The sequence below is a fragment of the Calonectris borealis genome, chromosome 13, assembly GCF_964195595.1.
Source record: "Calonectris borealis chromosome 13, bCalBor7.hap1.2, whole genome shotgun sequence".
Classification (NCBI taxonomy): Eukaryota; Metazoa; Chordata; class Aves; order Procellariiformes; family Procellariidae; genus Calonectris; species Calonectris borealis.
Window position 1 is genome coordinate 23,460,147 of NC_134324.1, and position 20,936 is coordinate 23,481,082.

Here is a 20,936-nt window from a genome sequence, read left to right on the forward strand (position 1 = left end):
TCTGGAGTGACAAATGAAGGGGCAGACCTTGATGAGAGGGAGTTTAAGTGATAAAACAGCCAGGTCTGCATCTCCCCTTCCAGCTCGCAGGGCTGTGTCACGCAGCCACCCCTGTACCAGAGAACACCACAATCTGCACCAGCTTCTCTGTAATGAGAAACAAAACCAAGCCCAAATCGGTCTTCTCTTAGCAATTCTCTCCAAAAACATCACTGCTGTGTTCAGCAAAGCAGCTCAGCAAGATCAGAAGTTAATTATGTCATTGTGTTTTCTCTTTACTCAGGTCTGGACGGGCCAGTGGGGGATCCCCAGCCTCAACACCTATTGCTCCCCAGAGCGACAGGTAATTTTGGGGACCCATCCTGTTGCTTCCCTTCCATGTTATCTCATGGGGTCGGTGCATGCTGTCACTGGTTCTTCACAAATGTCTGCTCTTTCTTCACCTCCTCATACCCACTCACGGCTGCGATTGTGTTGAAAAATACAGTCCTTGAGGAGTACGCCCTCTCCCATGACCAGTTTCCTGCTTCCTCTCCCTTTTTCTGTGCCAGGTCTTGTCACTTCTTGTTGCAATTAGACAGGATGGTTTCCCTGCCGTGCCCTACCTCTTTCTGCCTCTCTCTGCAGCATAGTGCTTTATCAGGCACAGGATAAGTAAAAACAGGGACATTTGTGACATTGGAAATGTGGCATCTGAAGGGGCATCTTCACACAAATGTGTTGAGGGCCTGAAGTTGACAGAAGGTGAGTGACAGGGAGTCCAGGACACTCAGGATCTGTTTATTCTTCAGTGAGGACAGGCATTCATACACCAAGCTGGACAACTCGGCTTCCCTGCAGCTCTCATTCAAAGCTCAGTGCTCAGGAAACAGCTAGGCAATGGGGCTGAGATGGGCTACACCCTGCTGGTGCCTGCTCTGAGGACACTGCAGAAACAAGAGCTTGGGGCTGTGCTCAGCACTCATTTTCCTCCAGCTCATCCCATCCAGAGAGCTCCAGAGCTAGGCTAAGCCTGCAGTGAGTTTGCATTTCTGTGTCTGTGAAGGCAACCGGATAAATTTGAGCTTGGCCGTCACCTCAAGCATGTAGTGACGGGCAGTGTAAACCTGCCTTCCTTCTAAGCTCTGACCTGATGGCTGACTCTGCTTGGAACAGGAGGTTAGAGCAGAGACCTGCTGAGCTTTCTTACTGAATTATCTTGTGATCCTAAGGGCACCTGGACAGACAGGAAAAGAGGGGGTGGTATCTGGGCAGGTGTGAAGGGAGCCTGTCTGAGCTCATTTGATGGGAACCAGGTCCTTGAGGCCCATCCTGGTCCCCACCTTGCTCTCAGGAAGATGTCTCCAAGACAGCTTGAAGCAGGTTCCAGGGATGCTTCCTCCTGCCCTGGTGCAAGGGACCAGATCCCCACCTGATGGTATCCCTTTCCTTTCCCTCCAGAGGAGCTATGCTGCACTCCCTTCCTCAGAATGGACCCTCAGAGAAGTTAGTGTGAAGGTGATGTTTTCCTGTGATAAAACAACCAGGATCTTTACTATATCTAATTTCCCCTCTCTGTGCCATCAATCTGCAGACTTAATTTTGAGCCAGAAAACACTGTCAGCATGGCTAATTTTAATTGGCTAACTCTAAAATTCACTTTTCTTATAAAAATCTTTTATAGAGCTTGTTCTGATGATTATTCATTTTTAAAGAATCCTGCCAAGGTTAATTTTGGTGCAGCAGCTGAGGTATCACTCAAAGCCCATTTAGCTAGATTTTTGGCTTGACAGCCATGTGGACATTTCCCTTTAATACTGGTGCTGCTGCTGCTGTGGGTTTTCCCCATGTTTCTTAATTCACTGATGTCTGTTCTTTGCACAGGTCTTCTGCCTCCAAGCCTCAATCCGGTTACCTCATCAGGTTGGTATAGAGCGGCATGTATTTGGGCTGTAGGGGAAGGAGAACTAGATCAAGAGCAACAAGCATGAAAAATATTACTATCTCTTGGGTTCTCCTATTAGTTAGGAACATTACAATGCTCAGGGAGTACCTTGGCGAAGAGAGAGTCCTGAGTATTTTGTTTAACAGGTAGTTTGATGATGTTAACAGAAAATCAGATCTCCTCTCTATGATAGAATGATCACACATGGAAGGATTGTCGTGCTATGAAAATGTTCCATCATCCTTGTGATCCGCACACCACCAGTGATGGGGCTTGTGTGCTTCAGCTTCTTCTGACACATGGGCTGTTGGGGGGGGACTCTGATGCCACCGTAATCCTAAACAGGTTGGCAAGCCCTGTGATACCACACCCAAGCCTGGGTGCGAGCTGATTTTACCGTGTTGTCTAAGGCCAGGGAGTAGTAAGATGGGACTTTTCTCAGGATGACTCTCCCAAGGAAGCACTTTCTAATTCTCGGTGTCCTGAGCCAGCACCTTCCTCCTGACAGAACACACAGACACTGTTAGGACAAAGAGTGGCTGCAAGTCTCTTAATTTTAGGTCCAAACTCTGTCCTGCAAAAAATATAACATGCCTCTTTTCTCCTCAGAGGGGTGTTCACAAGAACCATCGATAAGACCTCTTCTGTGCCAGATTCTTCATCTTCTAATGAAGCACAAAAAAGGTATGTGTGTGTCTTCCTCTTCTTCATGAAAATGAGCTTTTAAACATTGTGTATATTTCTAGTCATCCTTTTACTTTGGCCAGTGCTTGTGGGCTTCCACTGAGCTCCACTAAATCCCTACTAAATGCTGCAAGACGTGGCTGTTCATTTAACAGCTCCATTCAGCAGACATGGGAAAAAAGACAAGGCATCAAACTCCGTATTTTCCTCACCAGAGCATGGGATGGCAGTTGGCTGTGAAAGTACTCATGGGTTTGGGTTTAATTTGGCAAATAGTTTTGAGTGGGGGACAAGTCACAAGGAATCCTTGCAAAGCTGTAACACTTCATTGTGATGTTTTTAATGTGTTTGTTTTGGGTTTTTTTGAAACCTGTCTTGTGACAGGCACTTGTATTTAATTCTAGTAAGTAAGATCTAAGCACGGCTCTGATCTAAGCAGATGCTTTGTTGCACCTCAGGTGAAACCTTTGAAACCTCATTTTCCTCCCTGTTTTGATTCATCTGGGGAGAAGGACGATGCCACAAGGTGTCATCTTCCTTCTCACTGGCTGATCCTGGGACAGAGTAGCACCATCCCACAGAAGGGTATGCCCATACCGGCTCTGACAACTCACAGTGGCCCTGGGGAAGCAAAGTAGACCTCAAATCCTAGTCCAAGGCTGTGAAAAGAAGGGAAATGCTGCCCTTCAATTAAATAGGATTCCCTGAATTCAGAGAGCGGATCTTTGGGATCACCCTGTTTTCCCCCATCATGTGGAGCACGAGCTCACCTGGGGAAGAGGGTGGCGAAGGGCGAGAGCTCAGGAGGGTCTTGTTAACAGATGTGATTTGTGCCTTCTGCAGCACTGCCGCGAAGGGACAGAGCCTGTGCCGTTCTTCCTCTGGCTACAGGATGACCACTGAGGATTACAAGAAACTGTGAGTGTGCAAAGGGGAGCAGCACTTTCTGTCTGTGCACAGGGTCAGCAGCACCTGAGCCTCAGTGATGAAGCCACCTGCAGAGGGATGCCTGGCCAGTCATGGCTTCATCAGCTGAGCACTGCAGACCTTTCAGTAGAAACTGAAGCAGTTCCCGGTGCTACCTCCAGGCCTGTGTGGGCCATAAGGCGTTCCGTAAACTGGTAATGGCCTTTGTATGGAATGAGTTTTATCAGTTGGTTGTAATTAAGGCAGAAACTGGAAGATGCAGCCTGGGGACTTGGTTTGCAGCATTGCTGGCCTTTCTGAAACCAGCAGAAAGGAGGGGGCTTGTGGCAGAACAGCACTGCTGACGTTTCCTACGCAGCTTTTCCTGTCAAAGACTGTGGCTCTAATCTGAAATGCAGCTGAGCATTTATTATGAACCAGCCTCTAGGCTTAACCCCTATACTAAGAAAACAAAATCCTGTGGGGGCATGCATACCCCAATGTGCATGAAAAATACAAGTGTCTTCCACGCTTGCGTGCAACACTTTTTAGGGTCTGAACCCATTTCCACATGCCCTTGGGTTTTGCTTGTGCTGCCTCTGCAACAGTCTACAGAGGCAGTTCCCTTACCCTGGCTCTCCCCTTCCCTTTCTATTTCAGAGCTCCATATAATGTCAAGCAAAAATCAGTGGACTTGGATGAGGAGGATGTGCCTTTTACTCCAGATGAGCATAAAAAGAGGTATGCCCTCCAGGTAACCACCTTTTTCTTGCAGGGGCAGTGACAAGTGGACTTACTTCAGTTTAACTGTTCATTACTGGGAGGGTCAGTTCGATGATGATTACAGCTGAGCCATTAGGGCTGATTGCAATAAAATAATAATAAGCAGATATTTCTACACAGAGCGCATCTATGCCCACAGGCGACTGCACTCCCAACAAAATATAATTAAAAGCCTGACATGATTCAACCTGACAGCATACCCCAATTAATTTGGCAGCTGGAAATGGCTTGTGGAATCCATCAGCTGCGTAGTGTCTATGTGAAAAGATAGAGACGCACAAATAGCCTGGCAGTAAAGGGAGGAGCCCCCTCCCAGAGCCTACGTGTGCGCCTTTGAGTCTGGACCACTTGGGGACTTGCACCTAAGTCCAGATCCGGATGGGTGTCTCATTCTCATACCCGGAGTAGAATGTGTTTTGTCTGTGCGGTAGATCTGCATCTGATGCAGCCAGCGTTCTTGTTGCTTTCAGTCGAGTTTCTGAAGATACTTTTCCTCAGATAGGAGACTTTTACAAATGAACACTTGGTAATTTGCCCACTGGCGATGAATCAATACAAGTCCTTTCAGAGATCTGCACTTTTTCCTTGGTACATCTGGTGGTACTGATGTCTGTATAGACAAGTGCAGTCCACGTAGCATGTCAGCCACAAAGCCTGTATCCCATTTTTTTTGTCCTGCGGCATGCAATATTGCATGGTCTTGGAAAGGGGAACTCCCTCTGCCCTCCTGGAAGAGGAAGTTTGGGGGTTTTTTTTGCCTGACGCTTTACATCCATGTGAAAGTGCTGTGGCCCAGCATGAATGATACTAAAGAAAAAGATAAGACATTGTTACTCCTCTTAACTCTGGCTGAATTTCTGCTCCCCAGAGCATGGGAGCTGTCAGGGTTAGCACAAGCCTCCACTGGGTTGTTCACCTATTGCCTCTTCAAGGTTACACCCAGCAGCCACTAACAGCATGAGCAGAATGTGACCCCTTCCCTCTCTTCCAGGACAGAGGCGGCCAACAGTGTCCTGAGACGCACTGCCAGCAGAGAACGTGCTTACGTCCTCTCGGCGGCCAAGAAAAGCAACGGGTAAGTCTTCAGCGTGCAAGTGTGGGGCCGCAGACAGGGAAGAGGCTGTTGAAGGCGGTGTCGCAGGGACGGTGGCCTGACCCAAGACTCTCTGAAGGCGATGGGTACCTTTGCAATGAGTGGAGAAGATGTAGCTGCTGTCTCTCTAGAAATGCCAAGGATTTCTGCAGAATTGAGGAAATCCTCCAGGAGTCTTGGGAAGTCTTCCTTACTGAGAGGGATGAAATTTCAGGAAGAGAAAAACCATGGTAGTCCCTAATTCCCTGGGGCCCGCAGTCAAGACTTCAATTTTCAGACTCAGTTCTTAACACTGCTCTCTCCAGTTTTGTTGCATGTAAGGGGAAAATCAGAATAAATATAAACTGCATCTAATATGGATCAGCTTTTTGCAACAGAGTTTGCCTTTACATTGTATTTGAACAATAGCTAGATTTACAAGATCCTGATCTTAGTTGCAGCTTCAAAATAATTCTGTGGGGAAAAAGAATCTAACAGTAATGTGTGGATGTGTAACAGGAATGTGAAGGATGTGTGGGAGCTACTGGTACTCAAGGCTCTGTTGTCCATCTCTTCTCTGAGAGGGAAGAAAAAGCACATTTCCAAGGTCTCTGATCTCCCAGGAGCCATGATGGTGACTTTTTTGCGTCTTGCTTTCACTATAAATCCTTTTCCTCTTGACATAACTCAGGGTGACATAATGAGGCACCAGGAGGTTGCTAGTGCAGGAGGAAGCAGGGAGGGGATGCGCCAGCAGCACTCAACTGTGCCCAGAATGAGAGAAATGCTTGGACAGGATTTGTAAGGACGTTAAGGGTGTTCGCACTGGCTGCTATTTCCTCTGGTGCACTGAGGATCGTGTGGTATGGAGGGAGGCAGGTTTGTATGCAGGAAGGAAAACAGCTATCGGGAAGGTATAAAATTAAAAAGACACTTTGGGGAAGCTTCTTTACTTCACGTGTTATAACTAGCTGCTCTTCCTATTTTTATTTCCTCTGCTCTGTAATTTGTACAGGTTTGACATACCCAGTCACTGTCAGCTCTGCCCAAATGGTGTTACATGACCCCTTAATGCTTTGCACCATATGGGTCAATTATATGTCAGAGGCTCTGTGGGAGCTGCCCCTGCCCAAGGTGTGTCTTTACCTCCAGACTTCTAACTGTTGCCTTTATGCTTCCTTTACAGCAGCCCAACACAAGAATTTCCACCCTTGTTTGCAAAGAGGTAGGTCACTGACCCTCTGGAAGTACTGTGGGGTTGTGTGTCTGTGTACTGTGCCAGGGCAGCTCTTAAATGCTGGCGTAGGAGATCCCCAGGTGTTTCAAGGCAGAGGAGGGACACTTCCCTTAAAAAGGATGCTCTGGGTTGAATCACACTGGCTTTTGAGAGCCCACAGTGTTGTAAACGCCGAGCATAGAGTACTGATGATGCTTTGAGTCATGGGCAACCTGAAACAAGGAGAGACTCGTTCACTGCCTTTCTTCTTCCAGGGAAGGCTGGTTCCAACCTGCAGGGTGAATACTCTTCAGGCTTCAGGCATTTAACTTCTAAAGCAGTCGGTATGATAGGGAAACGATGCCTAGGGCGCTCTCTGGAATTTAAGCATTCAGCTGATACCATTTGTAAAGCGACTGTGACAGCAAAATGTCACTGATTTGGGCTGAAGATCTCACTTCATTCAGTCAGTTGAGATGCTCACCAGTAGCAGAGCACAGGGAGCATGAGGAGCAGGAAAAATCTGCCTCTAGGGGAAACAGAGGGAAAACATAGCTTAAGGGAAAACAAGAATAAACTGCCTGAATTAGCTAGCAGTGGGGAATAGGAAACAGTGTAATATTTGTCTCTCTTTCTGCCTTTTGAAAGAATTGAGATAGAAGAAGAGGAAGGACAGCAGAGGAGGAGTCCAACTGTGTCTGGTTCATGCAGGTTTACACCAGATGACAACAGGTATTTACCTCATCCTGGAGTAATGTGTTGACTGTCTTTGATTTTAGGGCACACTGATTTGCCATCTTTGCAGATAAACTGCATTTATCTACAAGGTAGCAGCTATCTGAACACAACTAGAGATGAAGGTTTTTCAAAAGAGACTTCTCAGAAAATCCTGATTGCCCCTTTCTTGCAAAAAGGGAAAGATCCAAAATGAAAAATGGGGTCAGCTAACTTGGTGAAACAAAAGGGCAGGCATGAGGACAGGCCAGAGTGTCATAAAGTACCCAACTGACCCACCCCAAAGCAAGCATGTAGTCGCTGCTAACAGCTCTGGATTCTCTCTTGTCATCTAATCTTACCTCAGCTAAATCAGTCTTCATTTCTTCAGTAATGAGATACTCCTAAACAAGAAGAAATTAGAAACAAATGGTGTAGAACATAACCTTATTTACTCTCTCTAGTCACAGATTGCCTAAAAAGTCTTTTAAAATTTCCCCAATTCAAAGGACAAAATAGATCACTAACTAAACAAGGTATGAAGCACGTCAACTCATTCAGACTGAGGAATATTTGATCCTCGTAGTTTCTCAAAAATGGAGGCCCTGGAGGGTGACAAACTGTATTTAACTACAGGCCAAGTCTAATGTGAGTTGTATGGTGTCAACCTGCCACTGAGCCCCTCTCCTGATCACACTCCGCAGCCCGGTCAGTCCTCTCTTCACAAGGTGCTCGTAAGCCACAGGAATGAGCCTGGCGGCACTTCTGGAAAGACAACTCACAGGAGGAGTCAGAGCAGGTTTAGATGAGCTCACCTACCCATCAAGCAGCCATCAGATAGTAATGATTTTCTTTTACTAGCAAACTTGGCTGCGTGAACTGACCCCATCACCTAGACATGAAATACTCAATATCTCATTATTTCCAGTCCCCTGAGCCAGCTCTCTGCTTTTGTTAGACTTTAGGTTTAATTATTCTACCATGATAGCAACAGATAGGTGTGACCGGAGAGGTTTGAGAGGTTCATTATCTTTAAATTGATCTTTGCTTTGATGGGAAAGGCTAGCCTCATTTCAAGCCCCCAGCCCCTTTCACAGGCTACCGTGAAGCCCAAGCATACCCAGAGCCGTACGGAGCCGTGGCAGACAGGACGGAGCGTTCTTGCCATGGTGTGTGACACCTGGGGACGGGCTGTCTCTGGTGTAAAAGGGCAGCAGTGACGTCCTCCCGTAGCCCACGCTGGTCAGGAACAGCCGGCACCCTGGTGTGGGGCTGAGTGAGACGAGTATGCAGAAATGTTTGGCTGAAACAGAAATGTTTGCCCTAGGCGGGAGAATCCTTCTCTGTTTTCAAGCAGATTCGTTTAATTTGGGATTCAGCTCTGTATTCCTGCTCCGAGGGGTGGCTTGATGCCAGGCAGCAGCATTATTAGCTTCTCTGCCACTCTGGTCCTTCGTGGGCCTAGCAGGGAGTCCAAAAAATGAGGTCTTTCAGCCCAAAATGCTTTATTTTCAGGATGAAGGAGCTGCCTCATGAGTTTGGTAGCAATTTTGTGCCATTGTGGTGCAGGTTTGAGGCAAGGCTGGGAAGCAGTTACCCTCCCTTCCTCATGTATTACACACATGCACATAGTGAAATCAATTTTGTGATGCACTGAGCTTTAATCTATACATTTGGGGAAGTTGGTTTTTAGTGGAAACTCAAACGTTGGGGATAGAAACAGCTCCAGCTGTGTTAAATAGGAAAAGCCATTTTCTAAAGAGCCAGTATTTCAGCAGGAAGGCAGATACTAGTCACATCAGTCAACAGTGCATAGGGACAGCTGCCTGTGTGAGTCCCTGCGCAGCGGGGTTTGGCCTCACTGCCCAGGAAGCAGACACAAGAGCTGTGGGCCAGAAAGCAGGATGTGTCCCTCCACAGGAGAAGGCACCTAAAAAATCTTCTGTCTTCAGTGCTTTGTTACTTGCTGTTTTGTTTTTTTTTTGTCAGTACTAATGGGCTAAGAAAAACCACCGCTGGGTCTTCCTGGAATGAGCCAAAGACAACAGCAGTGTCTCCCTCCAGGTAAGTTTTATAGCACAGCCAGGATGTCTTGGACATCTTTTGCGGCTGTATCAGCCCACAGGTAGCTGTAGGTCAAAGGCTTCTGTGAGCTCCCTCTGGGAGGTGAAATGAAGCAAATTTGTCAGCCTTGTACATGGGAGACTTTTCTTAGATGCAGGCAGCTGTTTTAAAAAGGTTTTATGTCTGAAATCCATGTTATGTCCTGCAAGAATCTGACAACATCCTGATAAAAGTGCTCAAAATCTGAAAGGAAAAAACCCAAACATGCTGAACTCTTTCTCACCAAATGTGTGTGGGGGAATAATTTTCAGTTGCTTTCAACTTTGTCTGTTTGATTGAATTCATGACTATAGTATAAAAAAATGTTGAAATGGTTTTCCACAGCACTGCAAACAGTGCTTTGGTTACTGACCTTGTTCTATTATTTTTGTTCTTTGTGTATCATTGGCAGAAGATAGGTATTCCTGGCAATATCAGTGTTTTTAATTTAAAAATTGCCTCTGATAAGACAACTTTGTAAGTGAATGTATTGAAAACAGTGATGTTTGTTTTCCATTTTATTTATTCACAGTAAGGAACACTTCAGTGCAGGAAAATTTTGGCCAGCTGCAGTGAGGAGCTGGTTTGTTCAGGAATGACAGGTTTTTTCTTTGCCTTCTCTTGCAGTCCTGAAACAGGCAGTAAGAGCCAAACAACCACATCCTTGAGTGAAACTCCAGAGAGAATCTCCACTTCTGCTGAAATCAGGTAGGTCTGTTGGCCCTGCGTCATCCTAAAGCTCCACTAACGATAGCAAGGGGCATGCTGCACTGGAGAGTTTGGCTCTGCGTGGTGGTATTTTCCCAGATACACGAATGTTCTGGACACAGTGAAGTCATGGAACAATAAATACTATAGCATAGGGAATCTAAGAAAGCACCCTTTACAAAAGCATTAGCAATCTGGGAGGAAATATACCCAGATGGAACCTGTGGGCCTCCCTCAGCTTGAACATCACTCAGTTCTTTCTGATGAGAATATGAGCCCCAAAACTGCAGGCCTTTCTGCCTCCTAAACTGATCAGACTTTCATTTTAATCCAGTCCCTGCACTGTACATAGCACACTCCCAACAAGCACCTTGCCGTACACTTCCTGTGCCTCACATTGTGTCCCCTCATCTCCCTACCTAATCGTTCTTGCTGTTTTGCTTGCAGAAACGGTGAAAACAGACAGGCCCCTAATGGGAAATCCTCATCTGGAACTATGTCACAGCATGGGGACGGGTAAGAAGTTGAGAAAGGCTGATCTATGCTGCTGAACATAAGGTGTAACCCTGCTTTTTGCTCAGAAATAGTATATACCTGCTAGTGGTCTCAAACAGATGGGATCTCTCCAATTATGATCCTGGGCTGCACTCCAAGAGCATCATCTGCTGGCTAGGCTACAACTCGTCAGTTTTCTCTACTCTTCCTTCACCTCCCTCAAGGATTCTCCTTTCTGGCTCAGTCCCTGAAGTCCCTTCACGCATTTATTTTTTTACTGCTCCAGTTGCCCTCCCACTGCCGTTCCCCGGGGAGCTTCTTCCACCTACGAGGGATGTGTTGAACATCAGTTGCTGGTGGCTCCTGCTAACATTGGTTCTGGTCCTCTGCACCTGTAGGAAGTCTGAAGGGGTGGCGGAACATTGGGAAAGTGTAAAAAGCTCTGTTGTATGGAGGAAGACCTAAGAAAGAAGGAACTGATTGGGAACCTAAAGGCATGGGTACAGGTGCTGGACACATTAAGGGGCAGAGCTCTGACACTGTGTAGCTGCACAGGGGAGACAGGGAACTTGCAGTTGAGGGCACGAAGCTTCTGGCCCTCCCGAGAGAGATGAATTCTTCCTTGTACGCTTATGTCCAGTAGTCTTTATCCTCTGGACTGTACACAGGAGCATTTCAGATTTTTAAAATATACCCCATATTAGCAGGGCTCCTTTTGTTCTGAGTGTTACCACTCTGAATTTTTGGCTGTGCCTAGACTGAAGTAGGCAGAGTTGTGCATGGGGCCTCTCGTTTCACCCTGTTGTACTTGAGCAGCTGTAGAAGGCTTGGATTCACCAGATGAGTTTCTGTAGCATATTATGCTATTTATGTATATATTTATGTATATATGCTATATATGTATATAATATTAAGCATATTATGCATATTATGTTAATTGCAACTCACTCTCCACCTCCATCAGTGAAGATAAAGCTAGAAACATTCCCAAACCACTATCTCGGGCTGAAGCAAAGTCTAGAGTGCTTGAGAAAAGGTAGAGGCTGGACCATTGTCATGGTCATTCAGCTGAGGCCCATAAATATATCCTTGCACGTCATTGCAGGGACAGCCTGATTACAACGCGCTCATTGTGCTTGGGGTCATTTGGGTCACATAGCTGCTCCAAATTGTGAGTCAGTCTCCCACAGAAATTAGAGGATGCCTCATTACTTAAGCCACCTAAAACTGGAGAGAGAGTAATTGGCAGGGAAGGAAGGAGACAGACGCACAGCTTGACAGGTCCGGGGGAGTGAAAGATGGGTGTAGGGTCCGGCTGGTGGACCTGTAGGAAGGCCTTTCTGGCCCATGAGCAGAGAGAGGACAACTGTTGTAGGGTACTTACGCTCACCCGAGCAAAGGGGTTAGCAGTACCTTGCTGCAGGGGGCAAGACATCTCTCTAAGTAACCCATGAACCCATGCAGTCAGGCCCACTGTACTGAGAAGGTTGGCTCTTCCTATCCTGATATATTGAGTTAGCCCCATTTTGTGCTCCTCCTAACTAAATGTTAGTAGGCTGTTCTAGGATGATACAATATAAATGCTGTCAGGTCGTATCTCACTGGCATTTCCCTTTTTCTAGTGACAAACCTCTGAAGGAAAAGTCTGAGCCGTTCCCATGGGATGAACTGGCCCCCAGAGCAACCATGGTTTCCACAAATGGAAGGTAGAGTTAGTGTGAAATTCCTTTATTGACTTTAGCATTATGCAAATCATAAACTGCTACTCTTGAGCTGTCTGGAAACTCTGAATGGATATTTACTGATGGAAAAAAGATCCTATAATCGTATGCAGAACAGTATAGCTGAGCTGGTTGTTGTCTCCAAATGCCCAAATGAAGTCCACCGTCACCGCTCTGCTTGCCCTTTGTGTCTGTGAGAATCAGCTGCCCCCAGCCCTCCAGGACCTGTCCTTGGCAGGATCCTGCTCCTCCCGTGGGCACCAGCGTTTCTGGCATGCAACCAAGCTGATAGCCAGTGGATGTCCTTAGCTTGGGCTCCACACTGTGCTGCTCTTCACCGCTGTCAGTGGACCTTCTGGAGGCACACCTCCCTCTCTAGGAAACACTGGTTTAATTTGAACTAGAAACCTCTGTGAGTCTGAGGGTACTTCTCAGCAATCCACTGAAGGTGACTAGGACAACAGGGATTGCCCCTGTGTTATGCAGAAGAGGAGAAGTTCAGTGAGAGCTCTTCACTCGTGGGCTGTTCACTGCCCACAGCCTGCAAACAAGAAAACAGAAACATATGATTTTGGATCAAGACACCTGAAGTTCCCCATTTTGTCAGCTCCCCTGAGACAAGCCAGAGGATGTCAGGGCTGTTCCTTCCCTGCTGTGCGTGCAGATGGAGGTGCCTGTGTTGCAGCTGTGGGCTGTAGGACATCCCACTGTTTTTGGAAGAGTCCTGGCTTGAATTTCCAGATGACTCCATACCACTGGCATCTGTCATATGTTGATGATGTTCAGAGTCACTAAATGCTCCTTTGTACTTCATACGCATTGAATTTCCCCAAAGTTTCTTGCCATTTTTCCTGCAGAAATATACTGAGGAACGTCTCTGGGAAGTTTTAGGGATTTCCTCCTCTCTCTTTTATTTAATGCATAAGAAAATAACTGTAGAACATCACCCAAACCAAACCAAAGATGCGTTCTAAAGTTGATGTCTCTCCTTTTCAGTTATCCTGAACACGCAGAAGCCAACAATGGATTTTACCCACCAAAGTAAGTGTAAACCTATTAACAGTGTAAAATTCACTTTTTCTTCTTGACTTTAGAGTGAGAGGAGTCTTTTCCTGACCTAGTACTGCCCTAACAAATGTGTTCTGGGAGCAGCACTTGCGTGCACTTGCAAAGGGGGGATGAACATGATCCACCAGCTCAAAATGGACTGAAATCTTTCAGCTTTTTTCCTTGCACTAGCGTGGTTGGATTTGTGTCTCTGCCCTTCAGGTCTGCTGCAGGAAACTTACTGAGCTAAGCAGGAAGGAGGAAAAGATGTTATGTTTGAGACAGGAAACTCTCATGTTTGGTATTTTTGCTTCTTGCTCTGTTCTCCAATTTGCTAAGCTTCCTTCTGTGACCCACGAAACTCCCTCTGTTACCAGGTCCAACTCTGGTTGCAGGGACAGACCTGCAGATGCAGGTGACAAGCTGCACCGTCAGTACAAGACCTCTCACTACCTGGATGATGCAAAGTCTGAACCTGCGAGGTCAGTGCCTGGTGCTGGTACTCACAGATGTAGCGGGGAGAATAAGTAACTCGTCCAGAGTCAAGTCGGAAGCAGAATCCAAACTGGGCAACAAAGCAAGGGGAGCCAGAAAATCCTAGGTGGCTAAACAGGGAACAGCATTCTTTCTGTTCACTGTTACACATCAACTTCTTTCTTCAGAAGCAGCCTGGGAGCAGATACAGCAGCTTTGTCATTGCTTTTAACATTGATCTCAAAAGTGTCTCCTTTTCACATGCTTTTTAGAGCGTGCTTGCTCCCCTGACAATGTCAGAGGCACAGAGTCAGGAAAGAATTGCTGTTGTTGACACCAAACACACTAATCTCCCTGAAGTTGCTTTCTTCACTGACTTTAGTCCATTATTTTGGGACTTGACTCCATGTATTGACTCACCAAAGGACTTGAGGTGAGAAAATGTCTTCAAACCTCCCAGCTGACGTGAGGAGAATCACAAAGTTCCCAGTAGGATGGTGTAAAACCCAAGACCTAGAGCTGCTGCTAGTAATGTAGGAACGTCTTCCCTGCAGTTATTGATACTGTGCTTTGTCCCAGGTGCATGATCCTGTGACAGGCCAGAAAAGTCATGTATCCAGCCAAGACGTGTGTGAATTGAGGCCAAGTAACTGCATTAGTTCCACTAACAGCCTCTATTCTTCTTGATTAGAGATAGTGAAAATGTTTTTTCTGAAGGAAAATCAGTTCTCTGAGAAAATTACTTTCTGTTTTCCGGTCTCATATAAAGTGCAGTGTTGTTACTTCATACAAGCCCCCCTCGAAGCCTTTGGCAAGCTATCAAGCTGTAGATTCCTTCCTTTTTTTTGACAGGTCTATCTTGCAGTCTGATGTCCCTTCTCCTCCTACTGAGAGAGCCCCTGTGCGCCTAGAGGACACAGAATATTCCTTTAAAAAGTAAGAGTGGGGTAAATTTAGTGGGCATATGAGTAATACTGAGGATTAAGGGAAATCTGAATGGGCAGGCACAGAAAGAGGCTTCTTTTCACAGCTTTGTGCCAAGGATGAAGGTAACTGTGCTGAGATTTAAAGTGCAGCTTGCAAAATAAACCACGAGGTTTGCATTGTATCCCTCTTCCATCTTCTTTGATATGAGCCAAGCGCCCCAGCTTTTTTCTCCTCTTGGTGCTTGTATGCTTGGTGGGGTTCAGTCACTACCTTCTCATTTGCTGATAGTCCAGTGAAATGCTGCAGTGATGCTGGAGTGGCAGCAAGGGAGCTGAAAGGCAGCTGAAATACATTGAAATGCAACTGCAGTCTAAATGTGGTCCCTAGAGAAAAATCCTGGTGTGGGACAGTGAATGGTAGAGAGTGACCTTGCCTGGTGAGTAGATAGTATTCACTAGTGCAATGATTCATGTGCCAGTTGTTAAAGATGTAATGGGCCTTTCTTTGATTATCAGATCTGTCCTGGGCTACGAGGAGGGAAGCAGCACCCAAGAGAGCAGATACACGAGTCCGAAGGTCCCAGCATACAGCAAGCCTTACTGGAATGAAGTGTAAGGACCTGGGGTGCTAACCCCATATTTGCTAATATGTTCTTTCTCATTGTTGAAAGCCTTGGAAATACTGATTCCTTAGGAAAAATCGAGCACAAGAACAACATCATAGTAAGGGCCATTTGTCCAAGCAGCTCTAAACTGCTTCTCTCTCCAGCCTCCATTGAAGTAGTAAGTTTCCTACTGTGTTCACTGAAGACTAACCACACAGAACTTAACATTTCCCAATTTCTTCCCAGCAGCGCCTAGCCTTGCTGCACGCAGCACGGTTCAGCTCTGACCCCCCTTCGGCTCCACCTGTCCGGTGCTTATGAGTCTGGACAGAGATGTCTGCTGCATCCTGTACCAGTCCTGGGGTGGGATATGAGTGTGCATCACCCACTTCTTCTCCCTTGCCTTCTGCGGGAGAAGCCCAAGGCACGGAGCCAGATATGAACTGGGGCAGTAGCACAATTGGGGTGTACTCCTGGGAGTCCATTTGCATGGACTGGTACAGCTTTTGAGTACTTTGGATTTTGCACCCTAGTGCAGAGGTGGCAAAGATCTCTAAAAACTCACAGCCAAACAACTGTCATCATCATCATCATCACTTCTACAGCACTGTATGCCCTAAAACCTTAGTGGAGGCAGCCACAGTGCTCCCCTGGAGGGGTTCCTATCCCACTAGATAAGCAAACAGAAACCCAATGAGCTAAAAAGTGTTTTGCCAAAAGACTTGCAGTGAGGGAGGAGTCTCTTGACTCCCCCATCACGAGTCTGCTGAGGAAAGAGAGGTTTTGCTCTGCAGTAGTTGTTCAGACTCCGTCTATTGCCACAGGTGAGATAAAAAAAGATCCTTCTAGAAATGCTGAATATCCCACCCTTTTTGGACATCTCCATTGAATGCCTATTTCAGATGCCAGCTGTACATGGATGGCTGAATTGCATCCTGAATTAGCAGCAGGGCTAGGAATAAGCCACATTTCTCCTCAGTCCAGCTTTGTTTGGACATCCATGTCTTTACCATCCTTCCTTGCTGGCATGACTTAGGTCAGGTTTTCTTGGCTAATACTCCGTGTCTGGAACGGTATTGTCAGGCAGAAAGCTCCCGATGGCCCTTCCTTTCCCCCTTCCAGGAGAAAAGGCAGAGCTAAACGGAGCTGTGGAGTGTTAAGTCTCATAAAGCACAACTCCAACACAGCCATTTCCCAAGCGATTCCCTCAGAGTCCACCTCTGTACTTAGCATGCTGGAACGACTCCTTCTCCAGTAGGTCCAATTCTTCTGTGAGACACAGCAGCATCGTTACTCCAAAGGTCCAGTGCGAAGTCAACATGCAGCCTGAGACAAGGGAGTTTGAGCTAGAAGGGCAAGGGAAGATGAAGCTGTGTTGAGTGGTATCATTAGATACACAGAATGAGTGAGTCTGGCTACAAAAATCCTTCAGAATATTGGACAGGGAGGAACATTTCAAATTCAGCCTCAGGTATTATTAGACACTGTATCAGATGTGATGCCTGTCCTGGCATACACATCCTCATGTATGATATAGCCACAATAAATAATCCGATACCCCGCAGGTTTACTTTCATGCTAGAAAGCAGCATGCTTGTCTAGAGAAAACATAATTTGGACTGGGATTTTAAAGAGCTAGTTTCAGTGTGTGAAAATGTTGCTGCTTGACCCATCCGTTGAATTCCAAGTAGTTAAGCAGTGCTTTGTGCCGTGCTGAAGTCAGTGCTTCACTGTGCTGGTTAGAGCTTAGCCCTTGGAATATCCTCCACCAAAACCTTGTTTTCTTCTCAGTGTGCATTGAACTGAGCTTTCAGGTGTTTGTGCCTGGCAGCCACGAGTGGGGTTTCTTTTCCTTTGCCAGGTCTTCCCAAGATGTCAAAGAGGGGAACACCCCTGGAGAAAGGGGGCACGAGAGCACGCGGGCCTCAGATGACTATAAACCAGAGCTGATGCAAGAAGGGTAAGTGGTCAGTAGGACTCACCCACAGAATCTACTCACTTCATAATTCTTCGTGTCTTATTCTGTTCCCAATGTAACTGAGACCACAGAACAGCTCCTCTGCTATGCACCCAGGCGTGAGGACTTTACAATGGCACATTACAGCAGGTAATCCCACCCGTACTGATGGGAAAAGACAGTTGGATGAGATGGACTTCACAGACTGTGTGAGTCTAAGACACAGTTTCTGCACTGACAGCACGTGACATAGGTCCTTCGGCATCAGCATGGTTCCCTTGGTACTACAGTGGCAGGCAGTACCTTCTGCTGCCCAGAGATCTCAGCAAGTACTATCCAAGCATTTATGAATGCTGCAAAATCATGCATGAATGTGTCCTGAGGTGTTAGAAGCATCTGTCAGTCCAAGGAATTCTGACACGAGTGCTTTCTCCTATGCCTAACGTTTTCCTTCTGTGACAATCTCGGATGAAAGGCCTTTAGCTGCAATCCTGCAAGCTAGAATGGGATTTGTCCAGATGATTCCCATCAGATCTGGTACCAGGGCAGTTTGGAATAGCTCTGGCTGAACAGAGCTCCTGCTCCCTACCTGATGGCTCCTGTCTAGGGAATGGATGTCTACCCACTCCAGCATGTTTTTTCTCCACTGCCTTAAGCACAGATCTTTATTTCAGGTTTTCGGACTCAAACAACCATACTGAGAAGGGACAAGAACCTCCTGACCATGATGTCCACCCAGAGCCTCCCAAGTCAAAGGAACATGCTGAACATGAACCCAGCATGACTAGGTAAGGAATCAGATAATTACCCCCCTGCTTTTTCCTTAGGATGAGGGTTAATTCCTTGCGCGTCTTCCCCCACATACGTATGCTGATAAAATCTTCTCCCAGGCTCCTCTTTTGTGTCTGGTTCTAGTCCTGCTTCTACTGAGTGAACATTTTACCATGGTTTTATATGAAAGCCTGGGAGAAAACATCCTCATTAGCTGGAGGCATCAAACACTGTCCAGCTGGACTGCCAGGAGTTGCTGCCTAGACCTTAAATTTGGAAGTGGAGACTGCCTCTAGAGACACATGCCAATAAGCAACCTAATCTGGCATGGGGTAACACCTCCGTGGTAACACTGGGTCTCATTTCTGAACTTAGCCAGTCAGCGTCAGGTTTCAGGCTGTACTCTGGTCACCCTGGCACAGGACCATTTTCCTTCCCACTGACCTGTGACTCCACTGGGTTTGCAGTGGCTGTCTCGGTGCCTTCAGCCTGTCTCGTGCAAAACAGTCCAAATGGAAGGACTTTGTGGACTGATTTCTTTGCTTTTGTCTGTATTTTTCCCCCTAAATTTGAAGAGTTGAGGCTCTTGGTCAAATTGGGCTTCCTCATGTGTTTCAGTGAGCAACCCATCTTCAAATCAACTTGTAAACCAGACTGCTCTTCTCCCCCAGGTCCTTGCCATGCTCCAGGGACAGCACTAATGGGAGCATGGACATTAACAAGGGGATATCGCCCTGTGTGCAGAGTGAAGAGGTCACTTTAAGAAGGTAAGAGAAATAATGGGCTTGCTCTTTCTGATGAGAGAACATGGGGAATTTATTGCAGGTGGTTCTGGAGAAGGGACTAAGGATGCTGTGTTTGGGGTTAGGAGTCACCAAGCTGGGCTTTCTTCATGAGTGCATGGAGATACATAGTGAGTGGTGGGACAGCAGAGTGTGTGGTTGGTGAGGACTGTGGAGGAGGGAGCTCAGGAATGGGTGCTGGGAAAAGCAGCAGGGAGGGAGCAATGGTGTCAGTGTCCTGTCCTCCTGGGTTCTTCTGACAAGTGTAGCTATCCTGGATGTACCACAAATACTCCAAACTGTAGTTCTTCACCACGCAGGGAGGCAGAAGGAGCTGTTCTCAGTCCCCAGGGACCTAAGTGGAAGTTAGACTGCCGAAGAAAAAAGTTACAGAGAGAAAACATCCCCTTTCTCTCCAGTACCCCCCAGCAAAGTGACCACGATGGATAAAACTCCATCTGTTGCCCACTCCATGCCTCCCCCAGTCCACGGACTTCCTTTGGATAAGCCCTCAAGCTTACCAAGTCACCGAGAGAAATGCAGAGTCCTGATCCGAGAGCCTTAGTGCTTTCAGGTGCAGTGACTTTGGATCAGAGTTACCAAGGGAGCAGTCAGGAGTGCTTCTGCAGCATCACTCCACTGAAGGACTTGGGAGTTATCTCCTGCTCTTTTCAGTAAATTGATTTTCAGTCTGAGCTCCCGGACAAACATATCTTCTTTAGGCACTTAGAACACCCCAACCTGAATGGGAATCTATAGCTCAGTGAACATTAGTGTTTTTCCAGAAGTAAGAATTTAAGGTATCTACCTTTGTTGCAAAGGAATTAAAAAAAATTGATCTTGCTTTCACTTGGGTGACTGTACCAATCGTTTTCTGGCTTACCCTCTTAGCGAACTTGCAGGATCGAATTAATGCTGGTGAAGGGAAGCCCTCAATTAGTAGCAAGTAAAGTGTAAGGGCTGCCCTCCTCCTTTATCAACCTTAATGTTTCAGGGTAGAATCTTTAAAAGCATTTTGAGAATTAATTTCTTAGAGTCTAATTAAATGCAGTTTTGATGCAGAAATCCAAGCCAGTTTCAGATTTTCTACAGGGTATCAGTATTCCCAGAGGGGTTGGTGTGCACAAACATACAAAACCAGATAGAAAAAGCGAACAAACTTTTCCCTAGATTAATGTAGACAGAGGTGTAAATCCAGGGTGGCTCTGCAGTAGGCTTATCTAGTAGATACACTTCTGAGATGGTACCCAAACGAGGCCAGCTCATGCTCTTAGCAGTCTGAAAGGTAAGGTAGAGGTACTGGGTAACCCATAATCGTCATAACTAAATGACGAGAGTTAAAATGTCAAGTTTGGAAAGAGTAAACAGGTAACTGATGCTCATCAGGAGCTTTATTTTTCTTTCCTTTCAGCCTTATTTTTTAAGAGATCTGTATTTTCCCTTGGTTTTTTTTTTTCCACATTTCTTTGGATTATCTGGCATATTCCCGTGCAGGGATATTGTACTTTTCTTGAGGCAGGAGATTCACCAGGGGTTGCATATACATCCTACGTAATTCTATGCGCCGTGGCCCTTCTGCAGACTATAATGGTCTTCTGTCTTGGCAGGTCCAGCTCTCTACCTAGAGAAAGCAGCATCACTGCTCCAGAGACCCAACGTACAAATGAATCTGACCCATGCCGGGAAAGGTATGGAGCCAGGGGACCAGGCATGCTTTACTGCTGTCTCACACGTCTTGTGTTCTCCCTGTTGCCCTGTTCAAAGGCATTACAAGTGCTCATTTCTTGAGCATTGTGAATTCAGAAACCTTCAGCATTCTTGGCCCGTGAATTCAGAAACCAACATCATCATGATGTTACTGCATTTACTCACCACAGTGGACAGGTTTAGACACAGGCTTTTTCCTCCCTGACCAGGATCACTCCAGCTTATGAAGAACAAACCTGCTCCACCACAGATAGTCACCATGAGAGCCCAGGAGACTGGAGACACAATGAGCCTAACCCAGTGGCAGCCAGGTACAGTGGGACTATCCCTGTGTTCCTCCC

General features: G+C 46.5%; 1 protein-coding gene across 1 annotated transcript in view; it reads left to right on the forward strand.

Moving 5' to 3' along the window:
* The window catches only part of ZNF185 (zinc finger protein 185 with LIM domain), a 32,483-nt gene that overhangs the window by 3,035 nt on the left and 8,512 nt on the right, over positions 1 to 20,936 (forward strand). The window contains exons 3-23 of the mRNA XM_075161830.1: positions 284 to 343; positions 1,864 to 1,902; positions 2,534 to 2,608; positions 3,452 to 3,526; positions 4,175 to 4,255; positions 5,289 to 5,372; positions 6,556 to 6,594; positions 7,234 to 7,317; positions 9,289 to 9,363; positions 10,030 to 10,110; positions 10,558 to 10,626; positions 12,228 to 12,311; positions 13,323 to 13,367; positions 13,751 to 13,900; positions 14,700 to 14,783; positions 15,290 to 15,385; positions 17,240 to 17,338; positions 18,010 to 18,123; positions 18,778 to 18,873; positions 20,496 to 20,576; positions 20,805 to 20,906. Of these exons, the coding sequence (XP_075017931.1) occupies positions 284 to 343; positions 1,864 to 1,902; positions 2,534 to 2,608; positions 3,452 to 3,526; positions 4,175 to 4,255; positions 5,289 to 5,372; positions 6,556 to 6,594; positions 7,234 to 7,317; positions 9,289 to 9,363; positions 10,030 to 10,110; positions 10,558 to 10,626; positions 12,228 to 12,311; positions 13,323 to 13,367; positions 13,751 to 13,900; positions 14,700 to 14,783; positions 15,290 to 15,385; positions 17,240 to 17,338; positions 18,010 to 18,123; positions 18,778 to 18,873; positions 20,496 to 20,576; positions 20,805 to 20,906 (1,713 nt within the window). The remainder of the gene's footprint in view (positions 1 to 283; positions 344 to 1,863; positions 1,903 to 2,533; positions 2,609 to 3,451; positions 3,527 to 4,174; positions 4,256 to 5,288; positions 5,373 to 6,555; positions 6,595 to 7,233; positions 7,318 to 9,288; positions 9,364 to 10,029; positions 10,111 to 10,557; positions 10,627 to 12,227; positions 12,312 to 13,322; positions 13,368 to 13,750; positions 13,901 to 14,699; positions 14,784 to 15,289; positions 15,386 to 17,239; positions 17,339 to 18,009; positions 18,124 to 18,777; positions 18,874 to 20,495; positions 20,577 to 20,804; positions 20,907 to 20,936) is intronic.